The sequence below is a fragment of the Cyprinodon variegatus genome, unplaced genomic scaffold (assembly GCF_000732505.1).
Source record: "Cyprinodon variegatus isolate N-32 unplaced genomic scaffold, C_variegatus-1.0 Scaffold152, whole genome shotgun sequence".
In the NCBI taxonomy this organism is placed as follows: domain Eukaryota; kingdom Metazoa; phylum Chordata; class Actinopteri; order Cyprinodontiformes; family Cyprinodontidae; genus Cyprinodon; species Cyprinodon variegatus.
The window spans coordinates 736570-758709 of record NW_015150605.1 but is presented as its reverse complement, the minus strand read 5'-3'; the positions used below and the strand labels follow the sequence as shown (position 1 = coordinate 758709).

Genomic DNA, 22140 nt, shown 5'->3' with positions numbered 1-22140 from the left:
TTTAATCACCTTCTGCTTTTCCATTAATGAAATAGCATCACCGGGCATGTAAAAAGTTGCCTAATTCTGTCATTTTCCACCAATGTGTTACAGTTCTTCCCAAACAACTCACATATTTGTCAGTGAAGCTGAGTGCTCCCACATCTCTTCCTTCATAGGGCACATCTACATTAAGATTCAGAATTCTGAGAAAAAAGTCAAAATTCTTAGAAAAAAAATCAGAATTCTGACTTTTTTCCATATTAAACTGAAAGAATATTTAAAAATCAGTTCACTTTTTTTTTTTTCAGTGGCCCTAATCCTCTCCCATAGGGGGTAAATTTGCTTCACATTTAAGAAACATAAAAATGGACAAATAAATGAGTTAATGTAAAAAAGAACCATCCCGTCACTTCTAGAAGAATCCCTCTCTTACATTAAATCAACAGGGATGATGTCTGTATGATCTGAATTAATGATATATAAATAAATTGGATTATTATTGTACTCAATAATTATTATTATTTCATATTAAATCATTGCATAAGATCCTACAGAGGTCACTTTGTCTTAGACCTCCTTCCAAATGGCTTCCATTCATTAAAAAAAAAGGTTTGTGCTCATCCTTTCTACTCTGGGGATGGCTGCAATATTCTTCTGAACTAAATGGCCTAAATCGGCTGTCAAGAAATAATCAGAAAATTTAAAACAGCTGAACATGTTAAAAACGAGTCTTAATGATGACCATTGTGTTCACTGCAGGCAAATGGAGGCAAACTGTGAGATTATTCAACTTTAGAAGAAGACGGATTAATTTTAAAGCTTTTTATAAACCCTTACCAGCAGTCAATGATAATATTATTATTTAGCGTTTCATTTTTCAGAAACACATTTTTAATAAAAGGTTTTAATAAATAATTTAAAGCCTTTGTAATGAGAATGTATAATAAAGCACAATAAAATAATTTAGAAATATTCCAAAGGGATATAAAAACTTCTTTGGCGTAACTTCCCCCTGAAACAGTGAAGGCTTTACAAAAGCGATAAAGGGGTCAAAGGCTTTCCTCCTCTCTGTAAATACAACATGGAGTCATGTGAAAGCTATTTGGCTGCAGATGGCAGATAGTAGGGGTGAAACAGCCTCTCCTGGGCGCAGATTTGCAGGGCGGCATGCGTGTGCATCAGTAGCTGTGGAAACCGGGAGGTGAAGTAGCGGACGAAGCCTTCGGGCAGCTCGCCGAGGGTGTCCTGTACCTCCGACGGCAACTCGTGGTAGTGATGTTTCTGTAACATTTTGAAAGCAAACCAAAATCTTAGAAACAGGCTCCAGATGCGAGGAAGTGGACTGGGTAACGAGGCGACGTGTGGGGACACCTTATTCCTCATGGCTCTGAGCAGATCACGAACAGAGTTTCCTTTGTACGTCCTGAACCGCCTCAGATCTGAAGGGAACAAAAGCACAGATCACCAACTAATAGATCTGTTTCTATGCTCAGATGTGCAGGTAATTGTTTTCTCATAGCAGATACCTGCAAACTTCACTGCGTTTTTTTTTAAGTTTGATGTTAAAAACACAAAGTTGTAAATAGAGGCTGTTCATAAACTTAGCTCATAAAAAAATCAAACCATGAAATGTAGCGTGTGCATTACATTACATTACATTACATTACCTAGCAGTTACCCTCAGAAGCACCTATTTGATCTAATCTCAGTATAAATGAAGGCCTCTGAGAGCATTAGAAAAAGGTGGCAACAGGACAAGTAAGCAACAGCGTAAACAGACCAAGGAGAGGGAAGAAGAGATATTTAAATATGTATTTATATAAAACATGATCCCATCTTTTAAAACAGGCTACCATGTTACGTTTGAATCGTCTGTATCCAAAAACTGCAAGGAGAGCATTGATCAGAGGTACCTCTGGAGGAGCTGCAGTGATCCACTGCTCAGTGGGTTTATTCATTGGAAAGAATAACACTGGATTATTGACTCTGTAAATCTGGCCTATTTGCCAGGAGGGAAGAAGGGAAAGATAAGAGTTTATAGAAGGTAAGAAGTCCTGTTTGCCAGAAACCAGCAGGGAACACTGCAACGCCCAATAAATATGCTGTTGGGGAGAGATGGGAAATGACTATACTGGAACATAGATCATTGTAATTAAAACTGATTAATAAAAATGAGGGAAACAAAACCTGATGATGCTTTCAAACCTCTCAGCCTGGCTGAGACTGACAGATGTTTCTTTAAGGTTGGTTTCCTGAGTTCAGACAACAGCCCTGTCCTTAACACAAGCCTTTAACATCTGACCACCACAGCAGGCCATTGGCTTCATAGAGACTGATTAGATCCAGAAGTATTGCTACAGACCCATGCAGGCTGGCTACGGACTTTTTCTAATGTCAACAACTGAAAACGGTGCAGAAATATAAAAACGTGCAGATTCTTGGCATCAGCTGTGAAATCCTAACACACATCTGCTCACACCAGATCCCTCATCCTCCCAGTCCTTTCTGACACAGACCTCGTGTTACTAGATTACTGGACTATCTGTGCATGTTTGTTCTGTGCAGGTGCACAGGGTTTATTGTAGTCATTAAAAAACCCAAAGGCCTACACTTCACCATCTGCACAGTGAAGCATGGTGAAGGCAGCATCATACTGTGGGGGATGCATTTCTGTAACAGGAACACTAAAACTGGAAGAAGAAGGAGGAAAGTTTTCAGTGTTTAGATGCTAAAACTTGATAGAGATACGCCTCAAAGGACTTACATCTTTGCAAAAGGAATAAAGGAAAAGAATAAAGTATATATATATTTTCTCTTACTTTAGAATTACAGGCTTTGTGCTGGTCTCCCCACACCCCCCCCACAAAAACGCATAGAAGTTTACGGGTTGTTACTAATAAAGCTGGAGGTGTGATGAACACCTCTGGATGCCACTGCACCTGTCTGTAGGGGGACAGAGATGTGCATCCTCCAGTTGGTTCGGACTACCGCTCTTCCTGCCGTCTCCAACCTGACCACGATGGGACTCTCCGCTGGCTCCTTCTCTATGCGGTCACTGACGTCCTTTCAGGAAGGAGGAATACAAAAAAAAAAGAAAAGACACAACAAAACTGAGCATCAAGGAAGCAGACCCCACTCTTGCGATTGAATAAAAGTGATCAAGTACCTGGAAAAAGAGCAGCTGCTTCTCAGGACTCCAGAAGAAGGGATGTTTAAGCACACAGGCGGTGGAGGGCCGTGAATCTGCATCAGAGCTGATCATTTGCTCAATCAGGTCCTTCGCTATGACGTCATCTAACAGACATGAGATTTCCAGGATTGTATCATTTCATTTTGAATATGTGGACATTAGAATGAAGAGGCTGGCTGCTTTAAACTCAGATCATTACTGATCATTGAAAGAGTGATCCACAAATCTCCTATCCAGGTGAGGCTCTTTCCTAAAGAGTGGCTGCAGGCTAAAAATTAAGGTCTTAGGGTGGTTAGTATGAGGGGATCAAAATTGTTAATTTTGGTACCTGATCTGAAAATATTTTAGATACAATTTATTTGACAAACCAGGAAAGCTAAAAGGAACCAGCACTGGGTGAAACACCAAGAATATCCTGCTGTAAGCGGAATTAGGAGATCAATTCATTGTAAATCAAATCCTTTTGATTAAGAATCAGTAAAGTTTGCTGCCTGGGGCGATTTAAATCTGCTCTAATACTGGCAGAGAAAGACATAAGCAATGATCTTTCAAAAGGTAATAATTACTGTAATGAGATAAAAATCATCATTTTTACTCAATCTGAAGTCAATCTGTGCCGAAGGAAAATATGAGGAATAATCAAAGCATCTATTATTCTCCACAACCTAGAGGCCATATTTTACACATTCAAAATTATCTCTGTATAAACAGGACAAGGTTTAAATATGAATTATTAATGATTATAAATACTTAATAACGCAGCTTCTCTGCTACAGGACTTGAGATTGGCCAGAGTTTGAACTCTGGAAGTGAAACCAGCAGGAAGAAGAAAGCTTCCAATTGACGCTGCTAAAAGTGCAGATTCATCACATTCAGCACCGACGTGACAGAGATGGCTCTGCTTGGTCCAACTCTATTTAAAGACATCAAAGCTTACATATAATTGGTTTTCTGATCCAACAAGTCTTTTCAACATGTCAGGGACATAAGGGGGGATTGGAAGATGAAAAAGTCTGTATTGGTTTGAAAGCCCAGATTTCTGTCAATCATTTGTAGCAAACCAAAAACTCTGATTTTGATAAATATGTTTGTTTTTTGCCATTTTGCTTAAAAAAAATTACTGCAAGAGCAAAGCAATTACAGGAAGAGCTACAACAAACTGTAGCTCATTTTCAGAGACATCAGTCAACAAAGACATTCTCCTCCTTCAACAACTAAAACTGGTCTGCATGAGACAGCAGGACAACAAGTGCATCAGTTAAGCCACATCTTGCTAAATGAAAGTAAAGAGAACAAAAGTCGTGTGATGGAAAATATTTCATGTGAGGTTGGGTTAATCTCATCGTAAACAATGAGAGGAAACTCGTGAAAAACTGTCCTCACCGTGAATATCATCCATGAAGTGTGAGAGCGAATACTCTCCTGAAAGGATGTTGACCTGCCGTCTCAGCGCATCGCCGAAAGGATGCTGCCCTCTGCTGACCACGTAGTAAAACACGCAGCCTGCAGAGAACACGTCCACTGCTGAAGTCTGTGGAGATTTGGTGAGAAGAACAATTGAGAATATCAAAAAATAAAATAAACAGAAACAGAAACAGAAACACACTTGTGTTCAGTTTTACTTACAGGTTTATTCCCTGGTATATCTCTGAGTACTTCAGGAGCTATCCAACCCTCAGTTCCTGGTATTCCAGAGCGTAAAGAAAAGCTGCTCCGGCCGTCTGGGATCTTCTTACAGAGGCCAAAGTCAGAGATGAGAGCTCGGACTTGACCCAGAGCGTTTGGACCAGACAGGAGAATGTTTCTGGGCTTCAGGTCACGATGGACTATATCAAGAAAGAGACGGACGAACTTAAATTTCCAGCCAAAACAGAGTTTCTATAGAAGCAACAAATGGTCAAATCAGCACATGAATCCATTTCAGACCTATGTTGAGAGAGTGCAGATGAGAGAGGCCACACATGGTCTGCTCCAGCAGCGTTATATGATCCAGTTCAGGAAAGCAGGACGAATCCTCCACATACTGCAGAGAATACACACACACTCACCATCAGCTACTGGTTTAAAGGATGCAGCCTGCTAACTATTGTGCAGCACTGACCTGTTGCAGGGTTGCAGCACAAAGCTCAATGGCAATGTATGTGAAGAGGCGGTCCCTCTCTGTGCAGAAATATCTGATGACATTCGGATGCGTGTCGGATTCTCGGAGGAGCTGCACCTCTCGCTCAGCCACCTCAAAACTCTCTGGCAGGATTCTCTTGACAGCAATGTGTCGTCCATCAAATCTTCCCCTAAAGGTAAAGATCAATAAGAACATTTATCAAAGGAAGCTGGTTTGGTGCAGTAACAGGAGTTCACCAATTTTTTTGTTATTTGAACACAAATAACAAATAATAAAAGAAAAAACTGTGTATCTTGGTGATTTTATGTGTTTTACAACCATAATATAATTAACAATCATGAAATATAAAGGGATTTTTTTTCATTCAAATGTTAAATGCTTACAGTTTAAAAATCTATCTAATTATCAGAGCCGTTAGTCTTATGGGGCCCATCTCAAATAACTTGCTCAACTCTACTTTGCATAACAGATAACGCTCAGTCGTATGCTTTTTTTGCATTTTTGTATCATGCATTTTTCCATCAGCTCTGACCAGTTCCTGTTTAAATTTGGTCTAATCTGACCAGAGCACCATGTCCCATTTGTTTGTTGCATCCCCTACCTGAATCATTGCGATCAGTAGCTGCATTTCCATTAAAAATCTGAGCACAACTATACTGATATTCTGCTCATTTTGAAATGCAAAACTTTGTGGCATTTCCATTAAATAACAAAGACAATAATAATTGTGTCTGAATACATTTGTTAATGCAATAACATTGCAGCAAAACCAAATGTATCTCTATGAAGCCTGCATGACCACACGACACATCCTGTCGCCTCCGTCCAGCAGGCTGCAGACAGACCCTGTCACGTTAAAACAAGATAAATCCACGCTTTAGCCATGGGTCAAAGGGCACCATCATCCTTCATCTTCCTCTTTTTACAACGCAGTAAAGTCCAGTTTCAGATCACTGACTCAGGTGCTGCAAAATAAATGTTTTTATTGTAACTTTGTAAAATATAAAAATGAGATGACCAACAGATCACCTCAGTGAAGCGTTAAAAACTTTTTATGGGAAAAAACCTGAGGTTTTAGTTTTTCAAAATTTCAGTGTTTCCATTTAGCATATTTATTTTCGTAATCACAATTTGCCCAATTTGAGGGTTAATGGAAAAGCAGCTACTGAAAGGAAGTACTCCTGGAACCAGGGACAGGTTTGCCCATCTGAGAGGCAACGGATGGCCACGTTATAGTAGGCCTGCTTTTAGTTGTCCAGTGTTTTTAGTGTTAATATCTTAACCTTGAATTAAGTTAGCGCCTAATTTAGACTTAGCTACTCTTTGGTTTGGTAAATCACATTTATGGCATTAAACTTTATGTTTTAATCAAATACAGGGCTATAAATCTATTTTAGCAAGTCATTCTATGCTCTCCAGGAATAGTACAGAAATAAACATCACCGTCTTCTGTGATTCGTTCAAGAGCAAGTCTTCCCTTTCAGAGTTTCTTATTATCAAACAAATACTCTACCTAAAGACAAAGGTGCCAGCTGAGCCATGTCCGAGCACATCGGTTGGTGTAAAGGAGATTTTTCCTACCAGCACTTCATTCCCGGTTTCCACCAATAGAGCTAAGGAAGAACAAATGAACAAATATGCAAATGTTGCTTGTTTTGTTTTTTTGTTTGTTTATTAACAATTTTTTTTTATAATTAACCTAAAGTACTTGAAAGGATTTAGAAAACAATCTGATGGTTTTATGTCTCACCGGCTGAAGGTTTGTGATTAACTGAGCCGTTTTTATCTGAATCTGAAGTTTTTCTGTTGTGATTCTGAAGATTAGATGAATCATCATTTGATACAGGCGGAGAATCTAAACAAAGAAAAACAGAAATACAAAAATAAATTGAATTCAGTAATGAATAAAGAACATTTGGTTCAGGAAGAGCATAAAAAAAATATTATTTTTTGCAGAAAATACTGCATCCCATTTCTGAAGTAAAAAAGGAATATCACTGGTAAACACAGGAACAGGAGCCATTAAAGGTTATTTACCGCTTGTGCTGTTTGGGTCAGTCAACATGCTCCTGTCTGCAGAACCCACAGAGACCGGCTGAAGGCTTGTCTGAAAGCTGGTCTGCATTTGCTGAAGACGAGACTGAAAGACCTCCTCCAGCTGCCTCTGAGCTTTAAGCTGCTGGGCTTTACGCTGCAGAAACAACCATTGAAACCATTACCTCAGAGCAGGATTATGTACCTGCACTTTATGTTATGTTGTTTTGTGACGTTTTCCATGTGCTGCACTCCAGTAAACACATTTCTTTTGTATCTTTGTGTTTTTGTGGGTCCATTTTCTATAAGGTAGAATTACGCACTTATGATAAAAAAAGGAATAAAGCTTTGTTGGAGTACAGAAGATTGTATTCCTGCTTATATTTGTTCCTTTTGGCCATTTTGACCTTGATAGAAGCACAACAAACTGAACTGGATTTCCAATACAAAGCTCTGCATGGATTCAGGGTACAGTTGATTTTTATATTTCACATGCCATGCATTCAGGCTCTCCTAGCACACAACTTGTTTTAAATGTCTTATTGTGCTCAGCAGAAACTGAAAGAAAGTGTTTTTCCCCAAAGGTTGATAAAAAGAAAGATGTTATTGTGCTCTGAAAGCTTTTTCATGCATTGTGTGGGTTAAATTGTATTTTTATTTTAAGCTGTGAAGGAAGTATTGCAGAATTTGTTACAAATTTGAAGTAGGTGTGGAAAGTAGAAGGAGCCTATGAGGGTTTCTCAGCAGGTCTGCTGTGGAGTGTCTTATGAAGTCTAAAATGTCCTGACCAGAAAGAACATCATGTTATCCTCCTTGGATAAAAGAAAATGTTCTTGCAGAGTTCCTACCCTGCCTTCAAGCCTACATCTGCAATCAATCTTAGTAACCAATATGCTAAAGATGGCGATTAAGCGTGTGTAGATGGCTAAGAAAGAGAAAAGTGGGGGAAATGTATTAATCATAATCAGTATCGTGATTGCTATGCTATTAGAATTTCCTGTTTAGTTTTTAATACCATGCATCTCTACTAACCACTTTAGGGTTTCAAACAATCTGGGACCCTGGAAGAACATCATGTTCCAGATATGGTAGGAGCCAGAAAATTATGGGCTAAGTTTATGACCCCAGTCTATACAGGAAACCAGCCAGTGAGCTGGTGGTCAGGTATCACGCCAGGATAATCACAGATGTTCACTCCAGGCTATGCAAAGTGTGTGGTTACTCAGCGACTTGCAAAGGGATGTTTAATGTTCTATTTATACTACATTGCTATATCAAATCTATGGCACATTCAAATATATACAAACATAAAATCATTTGATTTGTATATTGTATAAAAGGTCAACCCTCTAAAACCTCAAATTACTGTACTTGTGTTATGATCGAGGGCTCTAAACAAACAGTTTTTCTTAGATAAAAAAATCTTAGCCACACAAAGGATTTTAGTGCCTGTAGAGAAATAGAAGCAGCTACCTCATATCCTTCACCCGCAGGAAGGAGGTTAGCAAATGTCTTTCAAAACTTAAAGCACTCAACTCTATTTGTTCACTGGATTGCTGATAAGGCCGAAAAAAGAGAAGTCATCTGCCGTCATCTTGGTACTCCCTACTCTCACGGAGTCACACCATAAAAATGCCTGTAATGTCAAGTAATGTAATCAATACATGTATATTAGATGTACATCATCAATTTAGCACTTTTGTCACATCATCAGATAGTATGTGTTTGTGGGTGTGTAATATTCTTAAATGATTTATACACTTTATACTGAACATGCAATGTGCTGTGCCTATTTTGTACCATAAATTACAGTAGTTTACTGATGCTGTAAAGCAGCAAGTGTTTGTTCAACTTATGAATTTATCTTTAATTTAAACGTTTCAAGGCCCCCTTGAAAATGAGAAAATGATCATTGTTTACATTCCGACCGGCCTAACTAGGGAGTACCAATATGGCCGCTGGTGACTTCACAGCACCATATACTACCAACAGTCTATCAGCAATCCAGGAATACATAGAAATCAGTGTTTTAAAACAAATGTAACCATCACACATCAACTCACAAAAGGGAGAGTGAGCATGAAGGCAAGCCATCCTCCAACCAGCATTGTCAGAACCAGTGTCAGATGCTCCTGGGTCAGGTATCCGGGCAGCAGAGTGGCCGGCCTCTGAGTCTGCCCTGTGCTCTTCCCTCTAAGCCCTCCGTTCTTAGCATCCTGGTCACTGTGGTCTTTAGCAACGGTTTGAAACTAAAACAAACAGAAACAGACTTGTGATGAGAATCTGAATCCTTTCTTTAAGAGATTTCTTCAACCCAAATGTAGCTGATCTGTTGACTCACGTAGCGCTGATGGTAGTAGGAAGCAGAGGAGATGGGAGAGGCAGAGGGTCGAGGTGGGATGACCGCCTCAGCAGAATGCTGCAGGTTGGCTGGGAAATCCCTCAGCATGGTTGTGTGGGCTAATGGGGGGACCTCATGGTGGCCTGTAGTATTAAAGATCATATTGTCAAACTAAATTGGAGGGTTTAGTTCCCCAGGTCTTCTGAATGTCTTATATCTACAAAAGAAGACTTTTCTTTGGTTTAATCGGCAGACATGGGCAATGTGGAGTCAACAAGTCATCTCCATGTCATGTATTTAATCTACCCAGCCAATTAACCAGGTGAGTCCAATCTGCACAGGTTAATTCACGGTGAAGATTGGACTCACCTGCTTCAGTGGCTGGGTAGAACAAATACATGACATAGAGATGACTTGTTGACTCCACATTGCCCATGTCTGATAATCGGTTTCTAGTGAGCTCATTGGCAGGCATCCATGTTTTTCCCAGTCATCATTGTTTTTCATTGGCTGCTGTCAAGCAGAGGTGGGTCTTTACCTATCAGCAGCCAGTGGTTTTTCTGGCTGGTCGTGCTCCCTGGTGGGTATTTCACATCAGTGGAAGGAGTGATTTCACATTCTCCTCTCTGACTGACCGTCACCCCTTCTGTCATCGGACCCTCGATCCGAGCCAGCGTCAGTCCCCGAGGCTACCATGGTAACAGAAAGCAAAGAGCAGTCACCGTACTGGGATCTTTATCCCTTACTCATCCTGTTATACCTGATCTGACCTGTGGTTGAAGCAAAGAACGTTATTACGTCTGACTTTTAAGGTGTTCGTGTTTCATGCTTACCACTAACGACACTCCACGATGGACCAATGAGGTTGAAGCATAAAGGTGGGAATCGAGTTTTCCCACATAGAGAGTGGGGCTGAAGAAAAGAAGATTTTGGTTTTTATTTAGGTGGCATCTGTATTTGTGCCTTTTAGTTCTCAATTCAGTTCCATCTCAGTATCTAAACTACATTTGGCTCATTTGGTTTATATTAGACCAGACACATGCAGCGCCTTGAAAAGTATTCATACCGCTGTTCTCCTTGAAGTTCTCCACATTTTGTCATGTTTTGCACACAGTGTGTGTTATGTGATTGTCCAGATAATTGTGAAGCAGAAGGAAAAACATACACGTTTTTAAATAAACATAATTTTGTTGCCTGCATTAATCCCCTCTATCCCCCAAGAGCTGACTAGGCTAATTGCCACATCAATCTACTAGATAGACAGATCTTTATTGCCACTGTCACAAGTGAATCGAAAGTTTATTGGGCCTCCAAGTAAAAAAATAAGTTTAAAACATTAATAAAAAGGCGTATTAATGCATGCATATCAGAGTCTGATTCCATACTGCACATATTTTCTTTGTTTGCATTGAGAATTTTTACTGCACATGGATAAAAACAGTTTGAATTTAATGGATTTGTACCTTTTGCCTGAAGGCAACAGTTCAAAGAAAAAGTGATTAAGATGGTTGGTGAACCTGATGAAATGTATTATCTTTCCAGTGTGGGGAGAAAATTATCTTTTCTTTTTCACTGAATCTTTTGGGCAATGTTGATGACCTTCTGGAGCACTATCCTCTAGGCCACGATGCAGCTGGTGTACAAGTCACACATACAGCATGTTAGTTTGCTCTGAATGGAGGCCATGGTAGGACTCCAGCAGTTTTTGTTTAATGCTGTTGCTCCTGATCGTTCTCAGGAGCGTTCTGTTTGGCTAATACTGTTACTGTAGTTTCAGAGCAACCCTTTGATATCATTGGCTGACAAACACAAGGGGGATTTCAATTGTCTCTTTTTTATTTATTTACCGTCAATTTATTTCCGAGTGATTTTTTTTTTTTTTTTACCCACAGGCAATCGCTACGATCCGGAAATCCAGCCTTGGGCTGGAATACTTTAATCCCTGGAATTAAAATTGTAAATCGTTTTTGATGGCTGAAATGTGGCAAAATGTCGAAAGGTTCAAGGGAGCCAAATACTTTCACAAGGCACTGTATATTAGTCAGGGACTAATGATTTAAGATGAAAAAGCTCAACCTTTAGTGTTGCTCTTACACTAGTTGGGTTTGTGCACTGGCTTGCTCTGTCACAAACTGATAGCTCCACTTTAACGTAGAGTGAGGTTCTGCCTGGTCTTTGGCAGAGGAGAAGGTGAGGAAGCGCAGTGTCTCCATGGCGAGCGAGAGGTGAGGGGCATGTCTCAGTGAGTCTTCATAGTAGAGGTACACCCCTACAACTGGTGAGCCGTAGTTTTGAGACCACAGGACGTCGCCTGAAAAGCAAGATAACAAAACACTTATAATCCCCAGACAGCTGAGATAAGAGTGAGGCAAATCCCATCAATCCTCCTACCTGATTCCCTGTCAACCGTCACCATCAGACCATCGCCGCTCGACACTAAATGAGCCATTTCTGGAAATAGATTTCACAAAGTTAGTCTTAAACTGGAAATAAATATAAAAATTAATAAAAATTAACAACTTCCTTCCAGCAGCAGGTAGACGCTTTTTTTTTTTTTTTTAAAGGAAGCCATAGAGTGACCTGCTTGCAATTTGCTGCAACGGATGTAGACCTCATCTTTACGGTAAAGATGAGGGCCTGATTTTTTTTTTTTACTTTATGCAAAATGGTTTCAAAATAAAGAGATGATGGGGAGTTTGAGGTACAGTATGTGTGCATCACTTCGATGTGCTCCTGCACTGAATAGTCACGGTTTGTAGGAATCAAGGGTGAAGAATTTAAACAGTTTTTGTGCGTCTTGACTTGACAAAATTAAATTGCTTCAAAATTTTAATGGGTTTTTATTTTTATTTAGTTTTGACTTTCTTCATTTTAGTTTCCATTCTTTTTTGGTATTTTTTACCTAGCTTAGTTTTTAATTTTGAAAGTGCTTACATTTCAATATTTATTGGTTTCTGGTGTAGTTTTAGTGTTTTTTGTAATACGACTTGCATATTGGGGGCAAATTGATAGAAATACAATCCCAGATAAGGACAGCCTGCTGCAGCGATGATCTCCAGACCTGACTGGCCTGCTTGCCATCAGCTGGCACAATGGAAACTAAACCTTATATTAATGCGAAACCAAAGAAAACTAAGCACATTTTACCTTAAAATTCAGTTCATTTTAATTAGTATGTAAAATCTTCAAAGTCTACTTTCCATTTTGGGATTGTGTTCGAGTCAATGAGTCGATACAATCAGCTGGTTTTCCTTAGATAGAAAACTTTGAAACCAATTTGACTGAATGATCTGGTTGAACTGTCTACGTAAAGTGCCTTGAGATTATGTGTGATGTGCATTGGCGCTATATAAATAAACTGAATTTTTGTCATTTTGTTTTAGTTAACAACAATAACCTTGCTGCAGTGAACTCATCGTCTTCTTAGGCATCACCCAACTGTCTGCAAATTACATTTTAATACATTATATTACCTTTTAATAACCCTGCACGTTGAGGTAAGTGAAACCTCTGTACTGAAAGAGTGAAATTAAGTGATGTTATTAAGTTTTGCTGTGCAAGTTGAGCCACAGTTGCCTCTTCTGTAGCGGTGGTACATCTATGGCGTACACATGGCATGCGAGGAGAGCTACTTTGCAAAGAAGAAGCGGTTAAAATCTATTCTAAAAATAAGTAATGTGGTTAGAGATATACAGCAACAGACATCAGCTGTAACTCTGTCAAAAGGTGGTCCTGCAGCGTACCGACTCAAGATTCACAAATGCTAATGCAGCCACATTTTCAGATTAATTTTTTTCTTTAACAAACTGAAAATTAAACATAATTTTTTTTTATTTTGTAATTATGTGATATTAGGGTGTTTCTACCACGAGTCATTGAGGTTTACGGTTGCATTTTCACCAAATGTTTAAAACTTCAACAGGAATAACAACTTCATCAGGTAACTACAGATTTCAAACATGTTTAAGTCTTTGAGGTTGCAGAGAAGCAAACTGAATGTGCGTGAGGAGACGTACTGTAGTCCTGTTTCTCATCGTACGGATGAGCAGAGTAATCGTTGTACGTAGCGTTCCATCGAAGCTCCTGCGTCTTTGTATCAAACATGGTAACCATATACTCTGCAAGTAAAGACAAACATTAGCTCCAGACTCGATAGCCTTGCTTGCGAAGGTGCCATCTGTGTGTAGCTAACCTGTGCGTCCGATGTAGAGCAAGGGAGTGTTGGGACAGATGGACTCAGAGGAGGACGTGGTTAAACTTGTTTGCTTTTCGCCCGTTTCAGGATCCACTACAAACCAAACGTCGTGTTTTTTTCCTGTGCACACAAACGTTAAAGAGGTGGGTTATTTGCAAACAGCAGTCAGGTGAGTCACCTGTTTAAGCTGCACTGCTGTTTAGTGTTTAGTACAAGGTGTAGTGTTTAGTGCAAGTGTAGCTTACATAGAGCCAGGATATCTTTAAATGTTTCTGAATGTTTTCATAGGACATTTAAAAGCTACCGTTCAAAACGACGAGGCAGAAAGGGCCATCTAAAGCACCTAAATTGATCACAAAATGTCCTGGCTCCTTGGAAGATAAATACAGTTTGCCTTCATGAAGAATAATATCTAAAAGCCAAACAAATATCCAGAATTAATACGACATAGATAATCTCTGACCTGTGTACAACATGCCATCAGAGCTTCTGCAGGGGGCGGACTGGACCAGCTCTGGGATGGTAAAAGGAAGTTTCTGTAGAGACAAATAAGCTACAAGTTTGCTTTGTACAGAAAAAAAAATAATAAAAATAGACTAAACTACACTATCTTACCATCAAGCCCTCCTTGTGTTTTCCTCCAAGCACATACAAACTTCCATCATTAGGATCTGGGAGAAAACCAGGTCTAAATACAAAAAAAAACCAAAAAAAACATCTACAATTAGCGGATAAAATCACCCAAATGGAATAAGTGTGAAACCTGTGAGAATATGTCTTATTTTTAACAACAGCGCTGTATTTACAATCAAAGTGAACGATAATTAACTACAAATGACAGACAGTTCTGCACAAATGTTACACTCCTTACACAAGAAATTACAAGATCAGTAAATATTTAAGTAAGGAAGAAAGCTGGACCTTCACAGCAAGCACTAATTTCTCTGGGATTGATGAAAACACCATAAAGCCTTTTGAAGAAGCAACCAGATTTTCACATCAAAAGACGAAAATTGTTGCAACTTCTTTTTTTTAACATCTCAAACTCAAAATTCAATGTTTCTCATTTTGATTTAGTTCTGAACTTTAAATGTTCCTTTCTAACACATGAGTCAGTTCATCTAGTTTAAAGGGTTCTTTAAACAAGTTTTACTCCTGGATTTTTCCCATCAACAGGGGTTAACATTGGCCTCTTGGTTGCTTAACAATCTCTGTGCACGATTCTTCTGGTGAGGGTCATATTCTTTTTCTAGATTCTTTCAGAGCTTGGTGATATGCTCAAATCTTGAGATGTTTTATAAACTGATGCTGCTTCTTCATAACTTTCCCCTTGACCTATCTGCTGTGTTCATTAATGTACTCAGAACAGCTGGATTTATACAGAGCTTAAGCAGACAATATTCACTAATTAGGAGAATTCTGAAAGCTGGTGATTACAAAGAAATGTATACTGGAGTATCAGAGCAAAAGGGATTGATACAGTTGAGTGGTATAATTGCCAGATTTCTAGCAGCTCCAAGGAATAAAAACTAAAGAAACTATCCTGTTCTTTCTATTCCACAAAAATGCACCACTTTGTGTTGATCTCAGACGAGAAATCCCTTCAAATCCTAGATATTAAGATAAAGAAAAAATAAAAATGGAGAGAACTTTAAAAGGCTTGTGGCAAACCCAACTCTCCTCTAGCTGCAGACGTTGTACCAAAGGTAACATACAGCATGTGTCAAAAAATACCCGGAAACCATTTATGAATTTAGAGGAGTGGTGAGAATCTAAGGACACAGGAGTTGTGTGTTTTTGTTTGTTTTTTGGGGTTTTATTGGATGGATAAATATGCAATTTCTTGATAGGGTTGGACGATATGGCCTAAACCTATATCACGATATATTTCTTAATTTTAGTCAATATGTCATAAAGACAATCAAGGCCTCAGAAAGACAGCAAAGACTGGCCCCAACAGCTGCCTGTACAAAATGATGACAATTATTTTGCAATCTTTATAAAATTCTTCAAATATAATATTTTTAAATCATCTTTAAAATAAAAAAAACACATAAACAACAACAAAAACAGAAACATCAGTGACAAAAGCTGCAAACATTAACTGTATATGTATATGGAAATACTGAAAATGTCATATCACTGTAATTGAATGAAAATGTATGTATTAATGTAAACTCTTGATACTTCGATTAGTGGATTATTATTTGTCAAATGATCTGAGCAGATGCCCAAATATTTTTCAGTTTTAAAATATATATATATATTGTTATTAAAACCTCATCGTGCCACTAGACTACTAAATGTTATCTAAAATGGGTTATTTAAAAAAAACTGAATGTTAGAGCTGTAACTATTCAGTCATTTGTTTACATCATGTTTTTTCATCACAATGTTTTTATCACTGCTGCTTCCCTTATCAAAAAAATTAAATAGTCTATAGCGCTGTACTTAACGAAAATTTCTTTTTGCTCACACTTGTCTACAAAATGACAAAATAAAATCTGTCTAATGTCATCTAATATCTAATCTAATCTTCTCAAGTGCTTGCAATAGGTGAGACTTTGTCAGGCAGCAAACGGCGTGTGGGTCTTTTGTTTATGCAGGGTTTATTTGCCTTTTTACAGTTATAGTGTAAAATTTAAATAAGATCACAGAATTTCCATGAAGAAAAACCCTGCTTCACATTAAAGGCAGGCATAACCAGAGCCATAGATACAGAAGTGATTGCATATCATAATTATCAGATGCAAATCAAGCTGGAACCCTAATGAGAAATCCCATATGCTAACTGCAAAATGTTTCATTAAGCTAAGGTTGTAAAGGATTTCTGCAGTAGAGAAGGATCCAGCCAATCATGTGTGCGTTACTTACTCTGTGAGGTAGTTGGGCACTTGAATAACTGGATCTGAAACATTTTTGAAATGATTATTTTTATAGAAATTTGCCTTATTGAAAAACTGAATAGAAATAGAGGCATGTAGACCTTCTCTTAGCGTCCACTTGATGTCTCCTGTCTGCTTAGAGACAGCATGCAGACTGCCGTCCAGGGTGGAGACAAACAGAAGGGACTCTGGGAGTGTGACTGACCGGACTCCTCCGACCTGAAGCAAAAAAAAAAAAGAAAAAAGAAAAGTGATGACAGTTGCGTCAGGAGGCAGACGGGGTAGAGGTTGAGTCGCGCATTCCAAGATTTCCTGAACTGAACTGTCCAGCCCCACAGGGAGGAGGCGGTGTAATGTTATGTTCCTTATTGAGCAGGATATCCTGGTTCTCCACACCTCCTCTTACAAATACAACAGTCTGTGATCAGGGTTTAAATGAGTGTGAGAAGGGAAAAAAAAATGAATTTATCTTGAATCAGTAATGTCTTGATTTTTTAAATTTAATTGGAACTCATTATTTGATTTACTCTCTCAAAGGGACAGGAAAGGATGCATAGTTTGACTTTGAAACTAATCAGAGCTGCTCTTTATGTCTATTTGTTTTTTCACCACTTTCAAGTATTAATAAATCCATCCTTTCATATTTCACCCTGTGGCAGAACGCTCGAGCCATTTGTTAGAAAACTGTATGGATTAAAACGGTTAGAGAAGAGGATCAAATGTAGACTGATACGACTATTCTTTGTAATCAAAGATCTTGATCCAAGTTGTAATAAATACCATATGATCTGGTCCAGATGTTCCGTGATATTTTCCAAACTCTAACCATAATGAACTGTTACTGTTTTAATCTGCACTGGGACTAATAGCTAGGCAGGGCGTTTTCTTATGAGCCACAGCCAGCATGCATCTGCAGTACAGCCAATATACAATCGACATTAACAATAAAAGCCAGATGTGTGGCAGTGAAAATCACTACAGAAAACCATCTAAAGAAGACACACCAACAAATAACAGGTGCTGAAAACTTTTTTTATCCAAATAGGGCTGCAACTAACAATTATTTTGCAAATCGATTAACCTGCCAATAATTTTTTTCGATTAATTGAATAATTATTGGATAGCCAAAGGTTCCTTAGAGAAGATTTTTAACAAAATTAAACTTTTCCTCTTGGGACGTTCTGTATAGATAATATTGGTACATGAAAACATTTCTTTTTATCCTGAATTCAAAATGTTTATACTTTTTTTTTTATTTTTTTTTTTACAATTTTGATATAATTAAGTGGGTTGCTCAGCTAAAGGCATGTTTCACAGTCTCCATACTCCAGTTAATGATTAATCGATTACAAAATTAGTTGACGATTATTTCAATAATTGTTTAATCATGATTAACCCAATCAATTGTTTTAGCCCTAATTCAAACCAACTTGTACCAGTTAAACCTGTGCAGAGAATCACTGGTTTAAAGCTGCCAAAACACACAGTGGCTAAGGATCCACAGGTCAGCAACACTGAATAAAATCTTTTTAGATTTGCTGATTGCATTGCTCAAGAATCACTATCTGACTATGTTTTAAAAACAGAAACTAATTAACTTTGAGTTAAAAAAATCTTTATATGTTCACAAACTTTCATCTTTTTTTTTTTTTTGTGTCATTACACTGTCACAACTACAGAGCAACGAAATGAACTCTGCATTTAACCCATCCCATTGGGTAGCAGCGGGCTGCCATTTTGCGGCGCCCAGGGAGCAGTGAGGGTTTAAGGGTCTTGCTTAGGGACCCAGAGCGGCAGTCTGTGGGAGTGGGGCTTGAACTCAGAACCTCTGGATTCCAAGCTCTATGCCCTAACCACTAGGCCACCACTAGGCCAGCACTCCCCCAAATGAATGAACATAAAGTGAAAAATGCGAGTCAGGCCAATCCTACCGTGTGATACAGGCCTGTTAACAAAACATAAAACCCATGTTAGATGGCAAAAACCACAAACAAGCAGGCAAAGGTAAACTGATGGGGGATGATCTTAACTGGAAGCAAGGCCCACAAATGTATTGCTTCAACGTTGATTTACATGGTAGCATCAGGCTTAGCCGCTGCATCAATTCTTACTTTACTCACCAGATTAGTTCACTTCTTTAGTCTTTTGTGATGTCATCAGCCCAAATATGCAGTTAAAAAAATACATGAATGTATAATGTCTTTAATAGATTTAAAAAATAAAAATAAAAACGTTAAAACATTTGCTAAACAGATTTTTCAAGAGTTTAAACATTCAAATTACAGCTATGTATCAGACTTGAATCGTGTTACCAAGAAGATGAGGTTTTATGTTAATGATATTTCGCTTAGAGCAATGGGCCAGTCATTGTTCTCTCTGTATCCGTGTGTCTTGGAGATAAACTGGTGCAATGTTTACCCAGTGGGCGTCAGCTGGTTACCTCTGTGTTCAGATAACAGGTGAGGCGATGGTCTGCAGGGGCGGAGCTAGATGGTGGCCAGAGGTGGCCATGGCCATCCTTAGGCAATCAGTGGCCACCCCTGTGCCACCTCTACCATTGTTTTCCCTCTAATACAGGTGGTATCAGCAGTAATACTCTCAAGTGGAATATTCAAAACATTTTAATTTTTCATTTATGAATAAAACACTGTGGTTAATTATGCACATCAATATACTAACACTAAAGATGATATATACAGAATTTATGCTCTTTTCAGAACAAGATTTTGTGTCATATGGGCTAAAGAGAAAATTATGTTTCTCTGCAAGTCATCTAAGAGTCTTCAGTAAAATCATAAATAACTATTTTAATAAAAACATATTAAATAATCCATTTCTGTAGATATTAGTACTTTTAAATATCAATTTTATGCAGAATGATTATTGATAAAAGTTGATAAGTAATGACAATGGAAAAGTTGTTCAATCCAGAAGTCAAACCTGAAAGAATCATATCCACTATACCTTTTATTTAGAAAGCAGGGGTGTTTAAATATATGCGTCTAATTGTTAGCAAAGGTTGTCGGAAAGTATAGTTCAAAATATGGATTTGTGGCTGTTCATTTTCCTGTTGGAACATTGTAGATTGACCCTGAGGTTCTCGCGCCTATCCACATCCAACCACCCCTCAATGTACAATGGTTATTGCTTGGCCACCCTTATAAAGATTATTTGGCTATGCCTCTGATGATCTGCCAAAAACAAATGTCTTCAATGTTCCTTAGGGAAATTTGCTACTCCTTCTTAAACTAAAATGTGTTTATTAATGTTATGCTGTTTATCTCCCCTAACCTAACAAACGCCAAGCTTTTATTAGTGTTTAGTTCATTAAAGGCTACTAAAGCTTTTAACAGACCAGGTATTGGCGTTGGTCCAGTTTTAACTCGCAGAAATAGCGCTGATCAGTACGGAAGAGGATTAGGGCCACTGAAAAAATAAAAAAGAGGTAACTGCTTTTTAAATTCTATTTCCGTATAATATGGGTAAAAAGTCAGAATTCTGACTTTTTTCTCAGAATTCTGACTTTAATCTCAGAATTCTGAGTTCTTTCTAAGAATTCTGACTTTTTTCTCAGAATTCTTACTTTTTTCTCAGAATTTACTTTTTTCTCAGAATTCTTACTTTTTCCTCAAAATTCTGACTTTTCATCTCAGAATTATGACTTTTTTTTCTCAGAATTCGGACTTTTTCCTCTTCCATAGATCAAGCTTTTGTAAAGTGGACCATTACTTTGTGGAACAATTCCCCCGGAACCAAAACATGCGCAGGGACAGTAAGCATGCAGGGTATTAGAAAACGCACGTACACACTTTGCTTTACCATCTTCAGGGAGATTTTATTTAATTTTATTTGGCCAATCAGCTGGAAAAAGTCTGCAAACGTCTCATCATCGAATAACTGACAACTTATAGTAGAGCCCGAAATAGCCGCACAATCCCGTTGCGCAATTCCCCAGAGCGCAAAACGGCAGGACACCATTCTTACTGACAGCCGCAGACACAAACAGCCAGAAGTTACTCAGTTTACCTGAAGTAGTTCGCTTCCCAAGGACGACAGGAGCAGAGTCAACAGAAGGCGTCCCAGACCCCCCATGACCCCTAAAAAGCCCAGGTTCTCGGTGCTCCGTCACAAACACACACAAAGCTGTTAAACTAGCGACAGAGGTCTTACTCTCTCTTCATATCATATCTTCATTTCGAACCTTTAAAGTCTCTAACGAAAGAGGGGAAAAATAAAAGTGCCGCTTTAAATCCATGACAACTTCCTTTCCTGTCACTTGTCCAACATTTCCGTGTTGGGACGGAACCTGGAACGTCACAACCGAGCTGTCAAGACTGAAGGAGAAGTGGGAGGAGCCTAACACGCGAAACAAATGTACAGCTGGCTTGACCAATCAGAAACGGCGTTGAGAACAGCGAGGGAGGGGCTATGGAAACAGCTGGAACACGTGGAGATAGACAACAGGACAAGTGTAAACGCAACAAGAACGAGTTTTTGTGCAATAGAAAAGGGTAGAAGGATTACTTGTTCTCTATTTTACACATCCAATAGACACACATATACAGCAGTGATAGAAAGGGCTTTTTACATTAGAGATGAAGAGTTTGGTGGTTCTTTCTTCGTTTTTCTTAACTTTCTATTTCCAGAAGAGGACTGCAGTTTGTAGCACTGTTGTCTTGCATAATGAACTGAAGGTCCTGTGTTTGATCTTTCAGGATGGAGTTTGCATGCTGTCTCTCTACATTTCATGGGTTCTACAGTAGTCCAGGTTCCTCCACTCTAAAATAGAAAAGGACTGTCAGGATAACTGGCCCCTGTGATAGACTGGGAACCTGTCCAAGGTCTTACTTCTCAGTTCTGTGTTTCTCCATAACTTTAGGATTAGGGAGTTCTGTCTTGCAAAATGATTCTTTTCTACAGATGTTTCTCGACATAAATCCCAGCTGGGATATAAGACAAAATCCATAATAACAAAATCCACACCCAGATTTTTCAGTGGAAATACTCAACTGGTCTGTTTTTTGTTTTTTTTAATACTTGTTTTCTGCTTTCCTTATTCATAAAAAAATAGCTTAAAGTCTGCTTCATTACACTTTATGTAACATAATTTTATTGACAGATGTAATTAACATTTGATCTATTCAGTGTGGACTTAAATATGATTGAGCTGTATGTCATGACCTTAAACACTGAGTGCAGAAAACCCTCCAATGCCCTATGATGATCATAATAATAATAAAAAAATCTCCAAGGAGTGGGGGTGGGGAATCCCTCTAATAGGATTGTAGGCTCCTCTCCTATCGGATATACTTGGGGCAGCCAGATGTTTAATATAAGACCTGGTTCATCCAGATAAAATTTCCCCATTTAGATAGAATAGAAATTCACTTT

At 38.5% G+C, this 22140-nt stretch overlaps 1 protein-coding gene across 1 annotated transcript; it reads right to left on the bottom strand.

Moving 5' to 3' along the window:
• Positions 1-414: 414 nt before the first annotated feature.
• On the bottom strand, positions 415-21663 carry LOC107086406 (serine/threonine-protein kinase/endoribonuclease IRE1-like). The gene is made up of 24 exons (XM_015377331.1): positions 20776-21663; positions 16851-16968; positions 16739-16772; positions 14480-14552; positions 14328-14400; positions 13862-13984; positions 13686-13787; positions 12061-12120; positions 11764-11980; positions 10503-10581; positions 10208-10358; positions 9670-9812; positions 9392-9577; positions 7332-7485; positions 7045-7149; positions 6808-6907; positions 5274-5463; positions 5099-5195; positions 4799-4998; positions 4556-4703; positions 3149-3276; positions 2922-3045; positions 1354-1421; positions 415-1263 (listed from the first exon to the last, which is right to left on the bottom strand). The coding sequence occupies exons 1-24, from the start codon at positions 20839-20841 to the stop codon at positions 1081-1083; spliced, it is 2922 nt and encodes a 973-aa protein (XP_015232817.1). The 5' UTR covers positions 20842-21663; the 3' UTR covers positions 415-1080.
• Positions 21664-22140: the final 477 nt, after the last annotated feature.